General features: G+C 44.4%; 1 protein-coding gene across 1 annotated transcript in view; it reads right to left on the reverse strand.

Moving 5' to 3' along the window:
- LOC131555698 (gamma-aminobutyric acid receptor subunit rho-2) overlaps positions 1-23117 on the reverse strand; it is a 34143-nt gene extending 11026 nt beyond the window's left edge. Inside the window, exons 1-4 of the mRNA XM_058801883.1 lie at positions 22990-23117; positions 14473-14579; positions 5878-5945; positions 1772-1995 (exon numbers count right to left, since the gene is read on the reverse strand). Of these exons, the coding sequence (XP_058657866.1) occupies positions 1772-1995; positions 5878-5945; positions 14473-14579; positions 22990-23102 (512 nt within the window). The 5' untranslated portion in view covers positions 23103-23117. The remainder of the gene's footprint in view (positions 1-1771; positions 1996-5877; positions 5946-14472; positions 14580-22989) is intronic.
- Between the last annotated feature and the right edge of the window lie 892 nt (positions 23118-24009).

A 24009-nucleotide genomic window follows, 5' to 3' on the forward strand; every position in this document is an offset into this window, starting at 1 on the left:
TCATTTTACCATGGATGAAATGAATAAGTTCCAGAAAGATCCTAGAACAGAAATCCTTGGCTACAAAATATTAAAAGGTCACTGAACACTCAGAGCATATTTTCTGTCCTGGGGAAATATCCATTTTTTTGGGTTCTTGAGCTTTTCTCCTCTGGCAGTATATTTTTCTCTGCTTCTCTTTTTTCATTCTTCTGAAGGAAATTAAATCTGCAGGGATGCTGATGTGAGCAATCATAAAGGTGGGCTGGTTAGAAGGGGAAACTATTGAGCAAAAAATGTCTGATGAAAAATATAGACAGAGAAAGGTAACAAGAAAAATCCCTGAGAAGCTCAGCTGGCCTCTTTGACATGCAGATAGGGTACCTAGAAACTGGAGACATCCTGAAATACCATCAATAACTGCCAAAAAAAAAGTGCTTTAACAGGCACTTTATTGTAAGAAAAGGTAGGAGATTATCTTGAAAATAAAAAAGAGTCTGGGAGAACAGAAAACATCATTAACTATTGGCTGTTACAGGTGAAAAATAAAAATTACCAGCATCTATTGTCTATTCAAATTGGTGGCATCCTACACCCTCTAATCTCTCTGGATATAAGGAGGCCTTAATTTTTATCCAAAATAAAGCCTTCCTCTGAGACCTTTCCATGCTCCACACACTTTTCTGCTCCTTAGAGGGTTGAATTTGGTGCATGAACTTTCTACCAGCTCTTGGACACCCACCAAGGACTCTTGGCTGACTCCATGCCCTGTGACTCAGAGCATCTCTGAAATGAGACACTGCTGTCTCACAGGTCCCCTCTGAGCCCACTTTCATCCCTTCCTTCCATCCCTTGGATGATTTGGATCACTTCATGGTGGTATCACTGGTACCAGTGCTGTGCACCTGCACAAGCAACCTGTCCTAAGGGTACCTGAGGGTATATTGTGGATGAAATGTAAATTCATGTAATGTAAAGTAACCTGTAACACGAAATACCCAGGTTAGTAATTGGCTGTTGCCACATGACTGACAGATGCTAAATTATTGACTGCTGACAGCAATTTGCAATAGAGTGATATGGATATGCAGTCACTTTATTAATCATGGGTGTAGTTGCCAGTGGTGATTTTGTGGTAGTTTGCTTGCTAGTGGTGATTTTTGTGGTATTTTTGATAATCTGTATAAAGGTAGAGAAGTTCAGAGGATTAAGCCTCCATGTCCTTGTGTATTACAGAATCCTGCAAACCCACAGTCAGGATCCGTGTACACCCGCAGGATGGATAACCCTCCAGGTCATGACAGGCATCCCTCAGGATTCCTCCAGCCAACAAATCTACTAGAAAACCAGTTTAATATTGCCATTTCAGCTTCAATAAACATAAACATTTACATCAACAGGAAAGCAGAACAACTGAAAAAAATACTAGACAAACAAGAAGGAAAATAGGATAATTATAGAGGTCACCATCTGGTATATCAGCAGCTTCCAGTTTAATCACACACTGACCCTGGGATGAACATTCCTGCTTGACTAAGCCCTCCACTGACTGCAAAGAGTTGGGGGCATGCTTCCCCCAGGAGGAGATTACCCTGTTACTGCCCACAGCATGGGCTCTCAGAGTTTCCTGCACAGCATTTTGTGCTGGACATTCTGGCAACAGGGCTCTGCATCAGCAGCAGGAGTAGCAGGATTGGCAGTAGCAGTCCTGGTGATCACCAAAGTCAAGGCTGGAGCCAAACTGGCAGCAAAGCCCCAGGGGATGCCCAGGGGAGGCAGGGCTGCTCTGTACCTCATGCTGTAGAGGACATGCCCATCGGGGAACACTCGCAGCATGATGTTGTCTGTGGTGGTGTCATGGATGAAGGACCTCTTGGAATGCACAAAGAAGACATCAGGGACCCAGATCTTCTTCACCAGCCTGCCATCAAAGGTCATGCTCTTGTTGTTGGTGCTGGGAAACGAGAGACGCTCGTCCTTCCAGTAGTGCCTTAAGTACAAGGTCATGGTGAAATCCTTCAGAGACCCAATGAAGGAAGAGAGCTCTGTCAGTGCTGCACTCTAAACTAGGGCACACCAGAAAGAAAACTCACTCCCACCAGACAGACGAGATCTCTCCACTCTCAACTCCTGATTCTTTCCTAGGTCAATGCTCTCTGTCAGTAGATTTTCCTGACAAAATAATTTCAGCCAAAACAATGCATAGCCAACGAATGAATTTATTACAGTACCCAGTAATGTTCAGTCCCAAACAGGATATAAATATGCCCCAAGAGAAGCAATGCCCTGCAGAAATGATTCTTCAGTTCTGGCAAAATTATCTTACAGGACTTTGGTAGCAATAGGATGGTCAAGAGGAAAAACTGAAAGTTAGCTTAACAGTCATGCTAAACACTAAGCAATTTATCCCCAAAAGGACTAAATTGTTGCAAATAGCAACCAGGTGAGGGAACTTTGTTTCCTAAAATATGAGTGTGTAAATACAATTCCCTTTTAGGCTTGTTGATGGGGCAGGAGCTTCAGTGACATAAAGGCAAACATCTATTTGTTATCCCAACCTGGTAGTTGTTGCTTTTAGATCTGAATCTACTCTCATGCTGAGAGATCAAGTACACTTATTTCCTTTATATTCCCAATTAAGCAAGTGGTTATGGGAGCTGCAGGTGCTTAGTCTGAGCAGGCAGCAATGCAGGCCAGGGTTTCTCCCTAACCCACTTTCTCAAGCCACAGCCAATCAGTTTGGTGACAGTGACAATCAGTTCCCCTGACTCTCTGCTTCAAAGGGCTGTCTCACAATGGCCATGCATTGCCAGTAGGTTTTTCATTAATTTGTCAGAGCAGGCTCTGGTGCCAGTCCTCCCCTTGATGCCTGGCACAGCACAGAGCTGGCCAGACCTCTCTGACCATGGCAGAGAATGGCCAGGGGGACACTTCTGCTCACCCACCTGCAGGTCCCCACCTTATCAGACGGGTCCAAGGCTCCTTCACTGCTCATCCCAGGGATGCTGCCAGCTCCTGCTCCCTACTGGACACTGGCCACCTTCCCCTTACATCCACAGTCCCAAAGAAACACTTCCAGCAGCTACTGCCCATGCAGAGCTTAGGTTACAACCCAGCTAGAAGAGTCAGCCTCAGGGACCGGACATCAAACTCATCAGTTTGAGTAGAGCTGGGAAAAAGGGAACCAAGGAAGAGGCACAATCGCTGCTTTCTTAGGGGTCAGAGCAGGTTATATTAAAACTCAAAAAAGGAGTAAAGAAGAGCCTGGCAATTCAGGGTTGCCAGTTGCCTGGCCATGACATAGGCAGAGGGACATGGGGCTGCAGGAGAGGAGCACCATTCTCATGGTTTAGCGTCAGCCAGCAGCTCAGTACAGCACAGACACTTGCTCACTCCTGTCTCCCACCACCTCCAGCCAATCTGATGGGGAGTAGACTTAGAAGAAGTTGGGTTGAAATAAAAACAGTTTAACAATTTAAATAAATAGTAATAAGAAGAGTAATGAAAAGGAAGATGAGAAGAGATAGAGGGGCAAAACTCCAGAAAAACAAGTGATCCACAATACAGTTGCTGACAGATGCAAATCCCCCAGCAGTGATCAGCCCCTCTCATCCACCTCGCCCCAGTTTATACACTGGGCATGATGTTCTGTAGTGTGGAACATCTGGAATATCCCTTTGGCCACCTCGGGTCAACTGTCCTGGCCATGCTCCCCTCCTCACTGGCAGAGCACAGGACACTGAAAAGTCCTTGACTCAGGGTAAGCACTGCTGAGCCACAAATAAAACACTGTGTTATCAGTATCATTCTCATACTAAATCCAAAACCAGCACTGTACCAGCTGCTAAGAAGAAAATTAGCTCTATCCCAGCCAGAATCAGGACAGCCAGGCAGCCTGAGGCTGTGGCTGCAAAATGCCTCTGGGCAGCTCCATCATCAGAGCATGGGGGAGTGGGGACCATCAGCCAGGCAGCCTCAGCACTGCTTACAGACACTCCAGAGGAGGGGGCAGACACTGTCAGAAGGCACAGCACAGGAAGGAACTCACTTTCCTGCTTTCCAGGACACCCCTCTCCCTGTCCTACCCAACTGGAGCTTCTCATCTCTCACCTTCAGCCCCTTCCTCTCTCCAAAGAGGCAGCACAGTGGCCTCTGCAGTGGCCAACTCTCCTCTGCCTCCAATGGCCAGCCTGGTGCACCCAATGCTGCCAACACAGAGACAAAGTGACAGCTGACAACAGCTTCTAAGTATAAAATCCAACTTAAGGAGGCTTTTTCATGGCATAGTTCAAAGGAGGCAGTATGCTGACCGCTTGTTCCTTTCTGACCAGCACACAATTGGGAGAATGATAGTACCTGTCAGAGGCACAGCCAATGAGTCTACACAAGTACCTGAATTTTGGCAGCCTATTTCATGTTTGTTCCAAGCTCCAGGCAGCCTCAAGAGCGTGTCCTGCCACTGCACAGAGCAGCAGCCCATCCACATCAACCAGACAGGCACTGGTTTTAAACCCACATGCCTTAAACAGCCCCTGGCTGCTCTCCCTGCCATGCACAGTCCTGCAGATACAGTGGGCTGGGGCTGGTGATGCCTGAGTCTGGTCCTTCTTTGGGGCACCAGGAGCCTGCTCAAGCAGGGATAGCTGAGGCCTGCCCAGCCCAGGGTAGCTGATTTTCAGGGCCACTTCAGAGCAGTTTGAAACAAGCCCTGCCTGCAGTGAGAGACAAGGAGGGCTCCCTGCTGCAGGCACAGCCAGCCCTGTCCCCTGGCCATGCAGGAGCTTGATGCCCACTCTCCTCCTGCAAACATCCATGCTGGACAGTCTGCTGGAACACAACTCAGACTGATCTGGGAGAACATTCTTCCACCCAAAAAATGTCAGCAACTGCTGTAGAAAGTGTTTGTCATGAGCTGGGAAAATAGGAACTGTTGACAGCCAAGGGAGAGAACTGACCTCCAAGGCTTCTGACAGGCAAGGTTTTCATTGAATCCTGACAGAAAGCACTGTGAGTTTTTTACTTGCACTAATTAGGCCTCTTTGCTGCTCTGACATTATCTTGATGTATTAGAGCCCCAGTTCTCCCCCTGGCAGCCATTCCCTGTGCTCCCCTCCGACACACCTCACTGCATGCCTACCCCCAAACCCTCTCTTTCAATATCCAGGCAGGCAAGCTGCCTGGTTTTAATCACAGAACATAGAATATTTTGGGTTGGAAAGGACCTTTAAAGGTCATCTAAACCAACCCCTCCAAAATGGCATGAAGATGTAATTGCACCATATTTAAAAAAAAAATCAGCCTAAAGCTCTTCCTTTGTCCTTATGTTTTGTCTAGACCACAAAAGGTGCACAAGAACAGGGAGGAAAAGGCAGAAAGAGGAAGGAGCCCAGAAGCTTCCTCTATTCCTCTATGTTCCTTTTTCCACTTCTCTTTCAAGTGTTTTTATTCCATTTCCTACAATTAAAAATAAAAAAATCCCCATGAAACAACCCCAAACCACACAGTAAAGTGTTTGTGACACTCATGTGAATTGAATGGTTCCCTAAGGAAGAAAACTCCTGCAGCAAACACAGCTTATGTGAATTTCCCCATACAGCTTCAAACCTTCATATGCAGCTGCTTATATTTCAGCTGTGATAGATCTTTCACAGCACTGATTACTCTCCCATTCAAGGTCCCTTTTCTCTTCATGCTTTTAATCTTTTTCCTCTGGAGGTGGAGAGGTAAGATTTTGATCATCTGGTTTTATCAAGTCTTTGGTTCTGATTATCAGCCTCTTTGGATTTTGGAGATGCTGCTGTTACTTTCATCTGACCAATGATTACAAGCCCATGGGTTTCAAGTCCGGAGGTCTTTTTATGGCTAGAATTAACTGAGGCTCAGAAGAGCATTACGTACCATGTCAACCTCAGAAATACTGTCCAAGCTTTCAACTTGCACATCCACCCCAACAGGAATGGCAGGGCCTGAAAGAGAATGAGATTCAGATATGTAAATAAATGTTCTTTCACATCATCTGCATTTAATTAGCACTCCTAAGGTGACATGCAAACATTTCTGAGCTTATGTTGTGCATTTCTGTCAATGGTTCTTCAGGAAGGGGCTGGGAATGAGTTAGTGAATAACCATGTAAGGGCCCTTCTGAAACATTGAATAATCTTCCCCTTGGCATATGCTGCAATGTTGACACTTTGCCAGTTAGTCCAGAGCTTGGATGAAACATTTGCCTATGTTTTTAAAAACTGAGCCATCTCATCTTAAATTTTAGGTTTTTATAAACAAATTTAGCCCCAAGGATGGGGACTGAGATGAAGATAAGGCAAGCAACGAGCTCTTCCTTGGAGGTTTCTCATTTTTTATCAAGGCAAGTCACATTAATCTCTCAAGAGCACATCACCATCTTGATTCATATTATTCACTGATGATATTGCTAGTTTTCCACAGTAATTTTCAAATTAGCAATCAGAGAGCTCACAAAGAGCAAATAAGCAGAAAACATCCCATAATAAATGGACACTCCTCTATTACTAGAAACCCTGTATGAAACCTCACTGCAGACTGCTGCTCACTAATCACCAGGGCCTGCTCAAGATCCCCACAGTGTGCCCTCACGCAGCTTTTCCCAAATTCTGGTGATCAGGGCCTACTGAGAAAGACCAGCGCAGCAAGCAGGGCCCAGCAGGAGGAGCAGCCCAGGGGGATCCAGGGCTGCCTGGTGCTGCCAGGGACGCTGTGGCTGTGGGACTCACAGGGCTCACACTGGTGATGTCCTGGGCCTGCCTCAGCCTGGGCACTGCCAGTGAGACACACCATGCCAAAGGAAGCAGAAGCTCTGCAGACATGTCTGAGGCTTGTCCAGCAGAAATTAATCTTCCAAGGACCACAGTGGCCCCCATGAAGATTTCCAAAGACTTTTATCTCCTAGATTTTGAACCTGATTAGCAGTCAGATAATATGCAAGGTACACCACAATCCCTTTGTGGACTCAGACCCATATTTGCAGTGCCACAAACAGCAGGGCCTGCTGCATGTATACATTTAGGCGGAGCAGCATCTTTCTGGAGACCACATCAAAGCTCTGAATACACTACAAGTCCAACCAGAGAGCAGAAATGTGGCTGAGAGAGCAGCACAGTTTTCAAGCTGCTATCCATCATGCTCCTGTACCTGCAGCAGCATGTACACACTCCCACACATCTGCAGGGCTTTTGAGCACAGCCTTGTGTTTGCCTCTGCTGGAGGAGAAAGAGGCACCAGCTCAGCCTCAGGAGGGAAAGGCTGATCCCCAAGCCCATGAGACAGGCTGTCACCAGCCCCAGTGCAGGTTTGCAGGGCTTTGGTTAGCCAGCCCCACTGATTACAGCAGAGCACACTGATGGTGGCACTGTCCCCTTCCCACACGCTCAGCTCCAGCTCGTTTTGCCCAGGGTGTCTGTCAGCAGCAGTGCTGGGAGCAGGCACCTTGAACAGGCCCTGTGGAGCAGAACCAGGCTCCCCAGAACCACCAATTCCAGTTTGAGTGGCTGTAGCCCCCAGCAGGGAAGCTCAAACACGGCTAACCCAGAACTCTGAGGTGACTCCCAGAGGCTCCCAAACACCTTCATGTCACATTCAGACACACAGCTGTGCACTGCACACTTTAAAAAAATCGCCAGCAATCATTTGCAACTGAGAGAAAGAATTTTCTGTGACATTTCTCTTGCTCAGTAAAACATTATTTGGTTTGTTGGGTACCTAGCAAGGTAGCAAAAAGCACTGTATCTGTGGTGACAAGAGACACTTTGATGTGCAGTACAATCAACAGAGAAACATCACAAGCAGAGGGCTGTGTGCCCAACACATGCTGGGCAGCCCCCCACGACTTCCAGACTGCAAGAGAGACTCTCTGTGTGTGAATCCTTAATTTAGCTTTGATTCAGGAAATCAACCCCCACACAAAGTCTATTTACTGTGATTTCTATGCTTCTCTGAACACTAATCACAGATTTTAAAAAACCTAAAAAACAACAACAAACAACTAAAACCCAAACCCATAAATATAAGAACACTGCCAAGTTGATATCTGTCCTGCTCTCCTATTCCTTCCCCATCTGCCCTTGACAATAAAATATCATGTTCTTTTCTTTGTTCATGTTCCTGCATCAAACACTCAGTAATCAGCAGTTATCTCATTGTAAATACAAAGCCTAAGGTTCAATCTGGAACTGACACAAAGCTTTATTAAATCCAAACTAAAGGGTGTTCTACGTTAAGCTGGATGGTCTGGGAAGTTCTTGAGAGAAGAGGTCCAAGACTGGATGAGGTGTCTTTTCTCCAGTTATTCACAAATTTGGGGAATGATAAAAGAGTAATTGTAATAGAAAGAGGGAGAAATTATTTGAACATTGGACTCAAATGTTTAGTGTTTAATACAGAAACATAAAGATGAATATGTAAAACCAATTTATCAGCAGAAATATCTACTCTGCCTTTTTTGGGGCAAAATGCTACTACAATCAGCAGGAGTAATCACTGCTTTTTCCTTCTCCCTGCTCCTCACTCAGCACCTGGGGCTGAGGCAATGAGAGCGAACATGAATGTGAATGAGGATATGATGAGACACAAAGACACTGGAGGAGGTTTAGACAAGAAGCTGGACTGAGCAGGGCAGGGTGAGTGAAGGGCCAGTGCCAATGTTGCTGCTTGTGAGGCAGCAACAGGAATCAAAGGATCACCATGTGCTGCTCTTGGCAATGAGCATAAGTGATAAAGTTAATTGTGTATTCACTCTGCCCATCACTCTGCAAAACATCAAGATGCACTTTTGTAGAGGTACTTGATGCAAGCGACATAGAAAGTGCTTGCAGCTTCTGAAGCAAAGCAGAAGCCCTGTCTAGAAATTACCTCTGTAAACCTCTTTAAACCACAGAAACAAGCCCTGGTTTTCCCTAAAGGACATGTTGGCTACAGCACATACCACTGAATTAAATGGCTGTTGATCACCCAGAGAGAAATGTCAGGAGATCTTTGATCTCTCTAACCCATGGAGTCAATTAGGAGCTGCTCGCTTTTTATTCCTGTCCCTCTGGCAACTGAACAGTTGAACCATGGAGGTTCAGGGTGTTTTGCCAAATTCCTCATCAAATGCCACTAGGGATGAGCAAAAAGAAAAAATCCTTCTGTATTGAGAGGGAGCAGAGTATGAGGAGGGTGTGAATGTGAAGGAACAAGAACAGCTCAGATGGTATATGACAAACTGAACTGGTAGACAGAACAATTAAATTTGATTACAGTATTGGATACAAAAAAGCCCTCATCAACCAGGCTTTCTTTGTCATAAACAACATTTTATTAATATTCACATTTTCTTCAGAAAGAGAAAATATAGAATCATCAATATAGAAAATCTAGAATCATCCTAGAGAATTGTAAGCAACAAAAGACTTGACCACGTTAAGACTGGAGACACCTCAAAGCTTGGGCTCCTCTCCAGGATGTTCACTGCTGGACAGGAAGGTAAATGGATCCATGTGAAAGCTGGGGATATGGCTGATGAAAGGAAGCAGTGCTGCTTTGCTCAAAGCCTGCAATCCAGCAGAGTTTTTCAGATCACACTTTAGAGTCTCTGAAAAGTATCAGCCAAATGAATGGAATTTTGGGTTGGTTCTGACAAAAAGAAGACTTTGTTGCTTGTTTCATATTGCAAAAACTCCAGCTTGAGTATCAAACTCTGCCCCAGATTGAATGGGATGTGTGGCCTTGGGCTAACCTCTCCAGGGAACCCAGGAGGTTTCCACAAGCCCTGCGCAGGTATGACTTCAGAAGGAGCCCAACATTGAAGCCTATTACATCCCAGTGTGTCTCCACACCTAAAACCACCAACCAGTGAGCAGCATGAAAGCCTCTAAGTGTGAGTCAGTTCCCAAGCAGAACTGGGACAAACATGGTTTTTATTTCTGAGCACTGGAGCAGACTTTGTGTTGGGGAGGATGGAACAGGAAAGCCTTATAAATATGATTGCCTGGCAAAAGATTTTGAGAATATAGAAACTATAAGCGAGATTGAAATGAAAGCAAGTTTTGAGATCCCTTAGTTACTGAACAACTGGAAAACAACGGTGTGGCCAGCCAAAGGTAATCCCCTCTTGATGAAACAGTACCCTCTGCAAGCAGGCAGGTCCAAGGGTCAGAGCAGACCCTGCAGCTTGGCAGATAGGGCCCAAAGAGTAAGATTTAGGGTTTAAAATGTAACACAGTATGGTAATGTAGTGATTCTTATAGGTTGTATGGAAATGTTATAGGATATGCATGCTGTAGTAGATCGATTGAAGAGAATCTGAATATTCAACACTGAAGATGATTTATTGTATTGTAATGGGAACTTCGCTCTCTTCCACTTCTCTTTTTCCTCGCTCTTCCTCTTCCTCTTCTCTGCTCTTTTCGCGCTCACCTCTCACTTCTTCACCCCCTCCTTTCTACATGCTCTCCGCTCTTAAACCTTTAACTCTCTTACACTTTAAGCCTCCCTTCTCTCGGCCCTGCTCCGAGCTGCGGCTGGCAGCTCCCAGCAGGGCCCTGCACCCAGGCCCTTTGCAATAAACCGATAGTTCCACGACTTGGCTGCAGACATCTCTCGTCTCCGTCCGTCCCGACCGTGCGTCACCCACAGACTCTCCTACAGACTGTTCTACACTTTGGAAGAGAGGGAAGAGCTGCCATGAAGATGCCTGAAGTCAGTTTTCCACTCCATCTCTGAGACTAAAGCTTTGTGACACCTCTTTAATTTTTCTCTTTGGCAGCGCTCTCAAAGGCTGCTGTTTCTCTCTGAGACAGTGTCCACTCATCTATCTTTGAAGGAGGGAGGCAGATGAAGGCCCCGAGATAAAAACATGTCCATGAGAAACGAGTGGGTTTGAGGTTTCCTTACTGACAGGTATCTCATGCACACCCAGAGAGACTGCAAACCACTGTGGGACCTCTTAGGAGTGGTCAGCTCCCAGGAGGAGCACCAGGACGTGCTCATCACCCTCCTCATGGCTGCAGGGCTTTGTCCCTCCACGCCTCACAGACGGCTGCTCATCAGCAGGGGAGCATGTCCTATTCCAGCCCTTGTCACTAAAAACCACTCAGTGAACTACTCATGCTTTATTCATCCCACTGTTCACCCATCCTGGCAAAAGCACTGCCCAGAAAGGGCAGCAAGGACCAGCTGACGTTAGGCTACTCGGCTATGAGCAAATATAATAAAAGTGAAGCATTAGACTGGTCCTCAATAAAGAAGATACAGCTATTTTAAGTATCAACTAAAGCTGCTTACTCACAGGCTCCCTGTAAAATCGAGATGTCATAAATGAAATGCTTAAAATGGGTGTTTAAGGAAGGCAGCACAACAAACATTTACATAATCTTTAAATATTAATAATAGTAAATAATACCTGAACATCTGCTACCTAGAACAAGGTCACTGACATGGAGATAACTCCCTAAGGGTCAAAAACCCTGCAGTCTCTTTTAGCCTATGAATGCTCTTTGACCATCATTAAAGCAAAAAACTTTGTCATTGCCTCTGTACCCAATTGCCTGTCTCTAATGGGCTGAGGGCAGGCAAGACAGCCATGCTTATTGGGCTGTTAATAACACAACTTACACAACATTTGTTTGCTCACTTGCTTTTTACAAAGATACTTTTTCTTGAAAACCCCTTCACCTTTCTCTAACATTGAGGCTTTTTCATTCCACCTTGCATAACCCCAGCCTGCTCTGCCCAGTGGGCACAGCTGTGTTGGGCTGGCAGCTTGCTGGCTGTCTCCTGCAGACCAGCAAGTGTCCCCTGGCCACCAGCTCATACCCCATCCCCTTTTTAGCTAAAGGTGGAATTGCAGGCTGGCCCACCAAACTTGGGAACCATCAACAGTACTGGTTTTCTTTTAGTGTTAATGCCACTCACCATTTACTTATGGTATTATTTTAATTTTCCAGAACTGAGGTGGCTTTCCCACCTGCAAGGCAACATCACAGGCCCAATGCAATGCCATAGAGCTGGAATCTCAGTTAGACCAGAGAGGGTCTTAGGGCAGTGACCAGTTACAGTCATGTGTACCCCACAGGCTGCTCTTCTCCACTTTGGCTGTACAAAAGCCTTTTCATCCTCCCCAGGTCACACCACATCAGTCTGACTGACAGTGCCACAGCCTGGCTGGAAGGACTCAGGGTGCACAGCAAATCACTGTGACTGCCTGAGGAATAACATTGGAGACAAAACTATGAGCATCACCTCTTGCCAGACTTTTGTTCCCTTTCCTTTATTGTTTTTTCCCACTAGGCTTATCATCTGCCACTAAAAACACATCGTGCAATTCTGCAGATGAGCAAGAACCTGCAGCACCTGCTATCTCTGTGTGTCTGAGTCAGGATTTCCAAGGCTGGAGCCTCAGCAAAGCTGTTTCCATGCTTTGCTCCTCATCCCATGCAATTTCAGTACAACGTGGCTAATGCCACTCCTTTGTCCCAAGAATCTCTGCAAGTTAAGGAGGTTTTAAACAAAAAAAAATTTAAAACATCATGTTTTTTCCTTTATGAAAGAAAAGAACCTTCTCAGCAAAGGCTCTTAGGGTATTTCTCAGTTTTATAAATGTTATTCCAAATTTTGGCTCTAGAAGAATCGTGATGGGAAGTAGCATGGGAAAACAAGGCAAAAGAGAGATTAAAATGCAGTTCCATTAACACTAGAAGAGTGTCTGTGTAATTAAATGTGTCTGTTTGATGTGACCTGTGCTGAAATGTGTTCTTCAAGGACCCTGTGACACTGATGAAAACAGTAAAATTCAGATGTTTCCAGAAATACAGCGCAGTGGTGCCACTGGGTGCCAAACCATCAGCACAACAGAACAAAACCCTGCAGCTTCCCCCCAAAACAGGCAGGATGCCCTGACATACACCCAGTTAGGGGGCAAAAGTTCAAAAATCACCATGGCTCCCCAGCTGTCTCCAGCAGAGGCAAGGTAGGGAGTCCAAGTTCCCTCCCAGAGAAGCCCCATCATCCCACCCATCAGACCAGCAGGTCTTTTGTCCTGGACAGATCAGCTGCAGAGAGAACAGATCAGCACCTTCAGTTTGTCCAAATCAGGCACTCAGAAGTCAACAGCCAAGCTACAAAAATTGAAGTTGGCTAAAAAAAAATTTAAAAAAAAAAGGTCAGAAAACCAAAGATAGCATCCTCTGACCTCATAGCACAGGAGGGCATACCTGGAATTTAAGGAGGAATGTGCACTTTGGTGGACTCACACTTTTACAACCAATTCATAAAGAAACCCAGTGCCTCCAGAGCCAGCTCCCAGACTTCATCCTTGAGCCTCAGCTGCACCCAGGGCTCGGTGTGGTCCCACCAGCCCCGGGGAGCTCTGCCCGTGCTCCACCCAGAGGGCAATTTAGGGCAAACTCTTCAACCACAGAAGCAGCAGACCAAGGTAATACTGATTAAAAAAGAGTTGACTCCAATGTTTAGGCTGGACTGCAACTTGCTGATAAATAACCTCTGCAGGGGCAGGAAACCCTGGTTATGAAAGGTTTTGAATTCTGGAGTTTAAAAATATATATAAAAATTGTGAGCAGGGGTCAGCATTGTGCTCTCAGAATGGCACATCTGCACTGAGGGCAAGAAATGTTTTTTCAGCCACACCAGGAACAGGCAGGTCTGAGAAGCTCTGTTCTATAGACCAGGTGCAAAGGGCACAACACTCTGTGTCCCACTGGGCAGGGAGAGGCAGCCCTTCATCCTGGATGGCAACTGACAAAGGATGCAGCATTAGTCATTCAGTGAAAACTACAGAAAACTCTGCCCTTAGCTCTGGAGGGATTTGTTATTGATGAAATCAGAAAAGGGATTGCCATACTGGTGTTCCAGCAGTTTTTTTTCAGGTACCCTCTTCTCTCTGCAGTAGTGAGTCTAGAAAGGCCAGGCGAGCACATCCTGTAACTGGGTGTGACCAGAGGCAGAAGTGAAGCTGGCAGAGGTCTCCCCTCCCACTCTTTGATTTGCTTATGAGAGTTTGAGACAAGATTTTTAGAATATTTTTGGGATTTTTAGATTTGTTTCCTCCTGGTAATGGCGGGCTGTGATCCACCCAATGAGTTCCTTTACTTTGCAATTTAATCACATCAGCTGAAAAGCTCATTGCAACCTCACAACCAGAGGTGAATATCAAAACCTGCAGCTTGTCCCTCTTCTCAACAGAGTGAAACACTTACTGGGAGGGTCCATCCTGAACTCTGGGAAATGCCAGCCAAAACCAGAGCCAACTGCAGCAACAGGAGGGAATGTAGGAAATGTACAGAGCACAGAGGGCAAGGAGGATGAGCATGAGGCCTCTCTGAATTGGCACCAAGCCTTTTCCCTTCACACTGATGCATTTGGACAGAGGTTTGTTTGCTTGGTTTTTAATTAGATTGTTAATTGGGTAATTAGATTAATCTTAATTAGATTAGCACAGCATCAAGAGAACCATTTGATGCTCACCTCCAAAGGCCGGCCGCATGGTGAAGTCGTGTTCATCCACTCTGAGCAGCTGTTCCGTCTTTCCTCTCCAGGCCTTGGTCAAGTCCCGATTCCTCTTAAAGATGTGGCTGCAAAACACAGCAATAGCATTGCTCTGATGTCCCTGTGCCACACCTGCTAAACACAGCAATAGCATTGTTCTGATGTCCCTGTGCCACACCTGCTAAACACAGCAATAGCATTGCTCTGATGTCCCTGTGCCACACCTGCTAAACACAGCAATAGCATTGCTCTGATGTCCCTGTGCCACAACTGCAAAAGACAGCAACAGCATTGCTCTGATGTCCCTGTGCCACAACTGCAAAAGACAGCAACAGCATTGCTCTGATGTCCCTGTGCCAGACCTGCTAAACACAGCAATAGCATTGCTCTGATGTCCCTGTGCCAGACCTGCTAAACACAGCAATAGCATTGCTCTGATGTCTCTGTGCCCAAGTGCCACAACTGCCAGCCCAATTTCGGTGCCACAGGAGCAGCAGCTTTGCAGGCACAACCCCAGGGACTGTGGGGAGACTGCCAGCACCAAACACAGACACAGAGCTGCCTTTCCACAGCATCAGCTCAGGCCTTTGTGCCCACAGGCAGCCCTGCTCCCTCTGCCCCAGGCTCCAGGGAGGCACAAGGCACAGAGCACAGCATCTCACAGGGGAGCTGCATGCAGGCAATGCCTTTGCAGCTGAGAGCAGGCACCAGGGGCAGCAGCTGGGTGCCCCACATTACCTGGCCAGGATTTGGCCAGGTACCAAGGCAACATTGTCATGAAAAAGCTCTTTGCAGTGCTGGTCACACAATGGCATACACCACTTGGAAACTGCCCCACCAACTTCACCAATTCAGTGCCAGCAGTTTGTGTGGACAGAGGGTATTCTGGCTTTCAGCAGCAGCAAAACCACCCATTCCTCCCCACAACAGCAGGAAGAGAGGAGTTTTATCTAACAAAGGCTTCAGTCCCTCACTTTTATGAACATTAAGGTACAAAAAATTCTAACTTTTTATTTGAAATATTGTATGATATCAGTGGAACAAGGATGACAACAAACCCCCGAGAAAAGTGCAAGATAGCCACTAAAATCCCATAAGGGGATAACTAACTAGCAGATAAACAAGTTGCATGCACTTCTGGAAGAAAATCCAGTTCAGCACCCCTGACTGCTCTGCAGTGCTGTGAGGGGAAGACTTGGAACATGAAGGTTCCTCAATCCCTTTGCTCTGGACATAAGAGCTGACAACGTTGTAAGTACTGGTGCAATTAGCTGGTTTCCAGTAACTTACTGAAAATAATTATGATAAATAGAAAGAACTTTGTACAAAAGGTTCAGGTTCCTTTTCCCATGTGGAAAAGATATGACTGAAAATAAAGAACAAAAAATCTTGGAGGAAAAATAAAGAGACTACTTAGACTTAAAGTCTCGATCAAGAATTCAGAATACAAGAACTCAATACAAAACAATCACCCCACTCAAAAATGTGGGTATAGCAAGGGATGTTCTTAGCTTCATTAAAATATTAAGCACTATAATTATGAGCCAAAGGGAGCATAAATCACAAATCAGAAGAAAAGTTTCCCCTCAGAGCACTAAGTCCAAGAAAGAAATTATGAAACCTAAAGGGTGTTGATAGCTGCAGCTAACATCAAAAACCCATTTCCTTACTATAAGGAGATGAAAAGGAAGCAACAGAATTCAAAAATACTTGTATCAAATAGATGTTTTGAAGGACTAAAACCCCTTGTAGCCCAGGGCACATGCTACATGGGAAGGGTTGGATCTCCCTCAGGTTATTTTGGGCTCCTATTTCACTTGGGATGCCAGAGCTTCTCTCCCTGCTGGCTGTGAGAAAGAGCCAGCCAGAACAAGCACCCTCCCGACAGGGCTGCATTATGGTTACCTAAAAGCAAGGGTGTAAAACCAAGCACAGCCATTAAGGGGAACGCTTGGAGGCAAAAGCTTGGCTTTTAACTGCTTGCTGCAGGGGGAAGCTTTGTTTTGCTGCAGAGTTAGGGCAGCTGCCAACGCGCTCCACTTCACCCCGTGCTGCTCGGCCTCTGTGCCCGAAGGGCTGCAAGTCAGGAAAGGGATCTTCCTGTGTCTGCTTGATTTTAATTATCAGGGAAAAGCCAAAGTAACAGAGAATGTTCAATTAAGTCTCTCTCCTCAAAGAAGGGTGTGAAAAAGTCAAATTAAAAATCCAATAAAACATTGGAATGCATTGTACAAGGAATTAGTATGAAAAGCCCTGGCAGTGTTGTCTTGCAAATCAATGGCTCAGCCTCACTGAAATGTTACATTTTGATCAATGATTTAAAAATCATCAAACAGCAAAGAGCACACAGGAGAGCTGCTGAAAGCAGTCTGTGGCTGCAGAGGTTTAGAGGGCTGGCTGGGGACGTGGATACTGTCTTAGGAAGAAAAGAGGTTTTCAGGCATGTCCTGAGCCAGGGGCTGCATTTAATAACCATCATTTAATCATCAGTTTGTGCCCAATCCTTCAGGTATTATGACAGCCAATTCAGATTTTACAGAAAGAGCTCTGACAGTCCCTTTTTAATCAATTTAATCCATTTACAATATTTTTGTATTGAAATATTTTTAATGACAGGAAGTCTACACAGTCTTTAAAATTTATTACTACTTTTGTCTATTTAATCCAATTCAAGACAAAGTTTGTTTGAAAAAAAATTTCTTCATAACAGCATTTGACATCAGCTGTGCTGTGTCTTCTGCCCCTCTCTGGCCCCTCTGCTGTTTGGCGTAGGGAGCATCTCATCACCTGCTCAGAGGTGACACCAGCTGCTAGTGCTCTTGTGCAGCTGAAGGGTGCTCTGAACACTGCTGCCCAGAGAGTGTCTTTACTGACAATCTGATCACCAGTATCTCATAAATCCTCCCTGATGTACTTATGGTCTTTAGCATTTCTGATTATAGATTTGTCAGGGTTTCTTTCGGCTTTGTGCATTCTCCGCAGTTCGCTACAATTCGTTTAAATCCACCCATCTCCTTTTGTCGTTTTTTGCCCCATTTTTCATATATAATTTTATTGCTGTTTATACTTCGTTCAATGGGCATAAATTTGATAAATCTGACTTCTGTGAAGAATTGTTTCTGTTCAAAGAGGAGAGAAGCTTTCTGTATTATTGCCTTAATTTTTAAAAATACATTTTCCTTTCCAGTCACTTTTACTCAGAATTGTCTCAATTGCTTAAAATAGATGCTTTTTCTATCAAATATAATTCATTCTTGATGGCATGAGAAATTACAGATAACAGCTCAGCAAAAAAGAGCAGGTGTCTATGCAGACATTCAGACCTTTCCAGAGCAAGGTGAAGAACTTTCAGACTGGAAACAGTCTTGTGCTGTAGGGCACGAGGCAATGGCTCATGTGGTGAGCCTGAAAGTAAACGTGGTCTCCAAACTGAGCATGGCACAGCTGTTGGCAGCCAGAGTCTGGCAGGTTTCTGCACCTTCGCCTGGAGAATTCAGGATGGATTTTGGTCACAAGATGGTAACTCATGGCCATAGGACCTTGGCTCCAGTTACATATTGGGATGCAGGGAAGTAATTCTACAGTTTCAGTGAAAATCTTACAGCTCTTCAGCATATTCTTGGGGAGAAAAAAAATCCCAAATTGCATTAGGTGAAGGCATCATTTACTTTGTGTAGCAGCCACAGCAAGCTGGAGGAGATGTGTAAACCCAGCACCAAGGAAGGTACAAGGCCTCCTGTTTATCTAACCACCAAAGGATGTGACTGCTGCAACACAAAGCCCTAGAAGCTGAACTAAAAAGAGAAGGTACAAGAACGGTTTTGACTGTCATAATGATTAACTCACTCCTAGCTGAGAATTCCAAATTTATTTTCACTTCTGTGTTATGAGTCCATCTTTAATCTTAATATGCATGGATCATATGGGATCAGATATGGTTGAGAAATTTCTGACAAACTGGGAACATCAAGATCCTCAATTTTGGTGAAGTCCCTTTCAAGTGCCTGTCAGGGCCACCAATTCAAGAGCTTTAGGAGCCCCAGCTGCCCAGGAAGGCCTGGCATCTCCACAGATAGGTCTGTCTTGAGCTGGGTGGCCACACCAGTCTCTATTGCTTCCAGAATCTCAGGAAAGGGGGACTCTGTTGCCCTACCTCTGGATGTAACATACTTCACACTTACTCATCTGTGGGTCTATGCTGGCAGCAGGAAGGGAAGGAAAATTACTTCCTTGCCAGATTTGTGGAAAAACTAAATTTGACTCTGGAAAAAGAATGGACACAAACTCAAAGGGTGTGCAAAATCACTGCTATCATACACATTCTCTCCCTGCTTTTGTTTCACATTGTTCTTTGGCCCTGGCTGATGCTGCAGTGTTGGGAAAAAAGCTTCAGTAGACATCAAACCCTGCACCAGAGGTTCAGCAGTGCCCTGGATTGAGTCCTAGGCTAACCCTACACCTGTAAAAAATGTCTATCACATTTCAATCACTGCAGCAGTAACAAACTCCAAATTTTTCAGAAACCGCCAATAGAGCAAAGAGGATCCGTTAGGGCTGGGAGGTAGCACAGGCTGGAGGATGTGTCTGCAGTATCCGTTGAAAAACGGGGGAAAATGCAGCTCCACAAGGCACAGAGGGAAGTCGCTGCCGGCAGCAGCAGTTCAGGATCAGCAGACTGCTTGCTCCAGTGGAATGATGTTTGGAAAAGGTTTGTGTGCTGAGCCTTGTGCTGCCGTGTCCTGGTCATTGCCTTCTGCTTCTGGGTCCCAGCCTAAGGCTGGCATGTAGCATGCCCTGAAAATGTCATCTCTAATGAGATTCTCCAAAGGACTGACCACTTCCAAAAACCTTGGCAGGAAGTCTTTAGCTAAGAACAGGCCAAAGCCACTTCTGTATCAAAGGCAGTTTTTCTGCTGTTGAAGCACGAGGCTTCACACGGCTGGTAGGAGAGAGGAACAGGCAGACTCAGAGTAGGGTGGGCACTGGAAACATGGCATTCACTGGCACAACAGAGATGGTAAATGTCTCCTAAGTTCTCAATTTATGTAGAGCAACAAACATTACCAGAAGCAATACCAGCAATTTTATAGAGCAGTAAATATTAACAAAACCACTAATTTTCAGAGTTCTTTTTGTCTTTTGGAAATTCTGTCCAGCTGGATAATCTAGCAGGATTGCCAGCATTTGTTTACCATTTCTTAGAGGCAGCCACTGCTGAGCTACTGTAGAGTGCCCAAAACTATTTAAAAAACTCAGTGCTGGACATTCCAGCAGCACTTGCTTGTCACCTGGCGCAAGGTCAATGCTCTGAGGAAGATGCAAGCACAGCTACATACACTGTACAGCCAGTGCTACCCTCAGCAAGTCTGACCTGCCCTGGCAGCACAAGCTCAGACTGTGTACACAGCTCTCTGGAAAATCCCAGATTTCAACCTGGCAACACAGATCGTCTGACACACACACCTGCAGCTTTCCATATTTACACTGTTTCCTTCAGCACCAGCCTGTTCTTCCTCTGTGTAAATTTATTCTTTGGTGTGCAAGTAAGGCTGGGGCAAACAACAATGCCCTTCCCAGCAGTCACCCAGGTGACTCCAACAAAACATTTTACTTCACAATTCATTTATCACTTGAATTCTCCAAACAAAAGGAAATGCAAAATTGTTTAACCAACAATGCTGTTACAGTTCTAGAGCCCTTGGTTTCATGCACCATTCGTAGATGTTGCACATCAGCAAGAACAGACTCAGCTTCATAGAAACAAGTATCACTGATGTCCTTCAGTTTCTCCATCTAAGTGGCAGGGACTGTACACCATGGAAAATGTGAAAGACTACCATCAAAGTAGGAAGGCAGGAGCTGCTGCTCGATGAGCACACCCCAATTGCCTACACAAAGCCTGGGCTCTCCAGAGCATAACATGAGGCAGTCTCGGGCAACACTCAGGGCAGTGATGCACACAGGCAGTTGTTTCTTTATGTTATACCTAAATCTGTAGGAGCAGAGATGTGTTATCAGTGAGGGGGGGATGCAGGAGTAAGAGAAAATTAAAGGCAGGGCAGTTTCTAATCAAGCAAGGATTATCCATTCAGCGTGCTGAGCGAGGCTCTGCACATGGAAAAAAATAATGTGTTACAATGTATTAACACAACAAGGAGTAATTAAGGATGCACAGGCAACTTAACCTGGCAATTCTTAATTTGGCTTCCTAACCCGACTTTCTGTTCCTTCCTCACTTAGGCATAGGCTCAACAACTTCTCCCCAGCATGGTGGCAGAGAGCAGTTCCAGAACCCTCAGGACCAGCCACCCCGAGCGCCCAGAGCTCCGAGGGAAGGACCTCTGCCCCCGGGAACCCCTGTGCAGTGTCTGAGTAAGAAACTGCAGTGCTGAAGGAGTTCTGCACCTGCAATATTCCCCAAGTGATATTCTTCAAGTCCATAGAAAGATCTTTAGGTCAGGCTGATTTATCACCTTAGCAGACACAAAATATCAAACTTACCAGCTGGAGACTCCCAAATATAGGAATAAATTTTCTTTAATAAGGAAAGTTTACTGTAAAATTTACTGTTCCTTATGATACTGTTCCAAGAAAAATACTTAGCAGAAAATGTGATGGAATTATTTAAAAGATAATTCTTTCAATTTCTCTTATATGATTAGGAAACCAGCCTAGGAACTAGTTTTAGTTTCCTTTTACGAGAATAGTGCACTATTCATTGTTGGTTTAGGGACAACTAAATCTTTTTTCTACATAATTGATAATGAATATGAAATTTAAAATAAATACAATTGAATACTGAAATATAAAGACAGAAATATAATTTAATAGGAAAATTAAAATATTAACAACACTGGTCCATACACTTCTTTTTGTTGCAACATTGCATAATTCTCCATATTTAAAATTCCATTCTCATTTGACAATCTTTAAAACCTGATTTTATAAATTTTTTAATAACTACATTGCATAGGAATCGTATGTATGTGTGTATATATATGGCATATAGTTCCTCAGATCCCACCTAGATGGAAAATTGTTAATTGAAACCATAACACCATAGAGTACTAAATAGTATTGTTATTCTTTGTAGTATATTTATAGAAATAATTTTAGCAGTGCATTGACTCTCAGTTCGTTACAACTCATGAAAAAATTGGAACTGTAGAACTTTTCTCCAAGTTCAAATAAAGCACAAAACTTTTAAAGCAGGGAAACTTTTACTTCAGGGCAAATTGATATTTAAAGAAGGATTTACTCTATTTTATTACTTTAAAATACATGATCTTTACTACACAGAAAGGTTTGCACGGAAGTGCTACTGTTCAATCCCCCACGTTCCTCAGAATACAGGCATTGGAGGATTTTCAGAGTTCGATGAAAGATCTCATTCAATAATTAAGATTCTGTAAACTTCAGTGGTAAAACTTCAGTTGACTATAGGATTTCAGGATCAGGCCCTGACTGTTTCAGCTTTTTAACATTTACGTCACTAAAAGCATATGTCACTGTATTTTTTCAATAAGTAGTGTAAATCTGATAGCATATTATGGTTTTTTTGCTTCTAATTTATCATGTTTCTTTTCAAAACATTCAAGTAACAACACTCTCTATGAAAGTGTTGAGTGATAAACAAAAAAGTCCACAAAAATAAATGAAAATTTGGAAGTTTACTGCCATAGTGAAACCATTTAATAAGATGGATTAACCCAATTTTATTTGTGAGCCCTTCAAACAATGAATAGTCTTGTAAGATATAACTGCCACTGGATGACATAACCACAAAAAAGGATAACATACTTTGGACTGTCTGGCAGGTTTGGAAGATTATCTTTTCTAATGTAAACCTCTAGACAAATCTCAGCAGCGGTAAATCTAATAAACTTTACTAAGACCTTTAACTCCTTCTTGTGCTTTCACTTAACTTTAAAATACATTTTTTTATGCTTCCATGTGTTTATTACAAAAAAATAAACTAATTTTGCAATCCCAGGTTAACTTCCAAGGTTTAATTTGTTATCAATTACCACTATGTGTGCTAACCAACATCCCCATCTCAAATTGTCAGAGCATAATGGGCAAGTGAATATAAGTAACATGGAGATTGCAGCAAGCAGGTGAATAACCTGCCCAGAAACAGTGCTGAAACATTAAACAGTATGCACATTTGGCCATCTCTGTTAACTGCAACTCCTCTGAACTCCCTCAGAAATTTGCAGGTATGGCTAAGAATAATTTTAGCACAATCCATGCTGAAGCAGTGAACTTCTCTACAAAACCTGCCTCACTTACAGTTAATCAAGGTAAGCCATAGAATTGTCCACTTACCCACAAAACCGATTATACTACCAGAGACTGTTACAAAAACATTATCTGTAAAGCTGTTTGCACACACAGTATACATGAAGACATTGACAGAGTAGGTTTTTATATGCCTGTAGTAACGTATTTGTAACACTGCAGGAAAAGATACAGACATGGTTTAGCAACCCTTACCTTGCCCTCTGCACATCCGGATGGGTCGTCCACCTCCTCCTCCTGTGCCTTCTGCTTTCCACGAGAAGAACTAAGCAGAAAATTAATAAAAGGAGTTTTGTGAAATAAGGCATCTTGTTGGAAACGAGAGCCGAGCACTCTGCACTCCAGTGACCTGCTGTAGTACAAGTCCCCCCGGGCTTAAACATTGAATCAACTCCAATTCTGGCGCGTTGCCCCGGTGGGCGAGCGGCGGCAGACGCTGCGTTCCCGGCGTGATGCATCCACGGGCTCCCGGCGGCTTCGCACCCGGCGCTTTTCCCTCATCACCGCCCAGTGATTGGCCATTACTCGCCAGGTTTGCCTCGCTGCACATTGCCACCGGGTCCTAAAGGATACTTGCTAAAGCCATTATATAAAAACCCGCATTTCTGCACGCCGGCTTTTTGCTCAATCCCCTAATCTCAGTGCTATCCTCCTGCCAGACTGTAAAACCAGGCTGTCCCTTTTCATTAGGCTTTCGGCATTTTTTGATCCTCTGTACGGTATCTTTTTCAACTGGTAACTGCCTGTGCCACGTTTCGGACATGTATCTCATTGTAAAATGTATGTATTTTAATGGATTTAGAGCAGTTGAGGCTCTGTCTGAATCCTCATGTTGTTGAAGAGAGAATATGAGCTACTTCCTCTGAAAAAGTTGACTTCATTTACTGTTAACTTAAAAGCAAAATTAAAACAGTAACCCCCAATCTATGCATACAATCACCTTTACATAAATCAAGTCACCATTAATGTATTTTTTTTCCAAAAGGCATTTGCATAATCGGCCATTTTAACTTTTATCAAAGGAGATCGAAACTCAAATTAAAATCAGCTATTTCTTTAATGACAATGACGAGGCTGTTTCCAAAATCCATTCAGGGTTTATTTCCTCCCAGCCCGGTCACAGGGCAATGCTGGTTTGCCTCTGTGCAGACCGGGCTGTGCTAACAGCAGCCAGTGTGTGGCACAGGGACAGAACTCTGCCTGGCACAGCAGGGA

Source organism: Ammospiza caudacuta, chromosome 3, assembly GCF_027887145.1.
Source record: "Ammospiza caudacuta isolate bAmmCau1 chromosome 3, bAmmCau1.pri, whole genome shotgun sequence".
In the NCBI taxonomy this organism is placed as follows: domain Eukaryota; kingdom Metazoa; phylum Chordata; class Aves; order Passeriformes; family Passerellidae; genus Ammospiza; species Ammospiza caudacuta.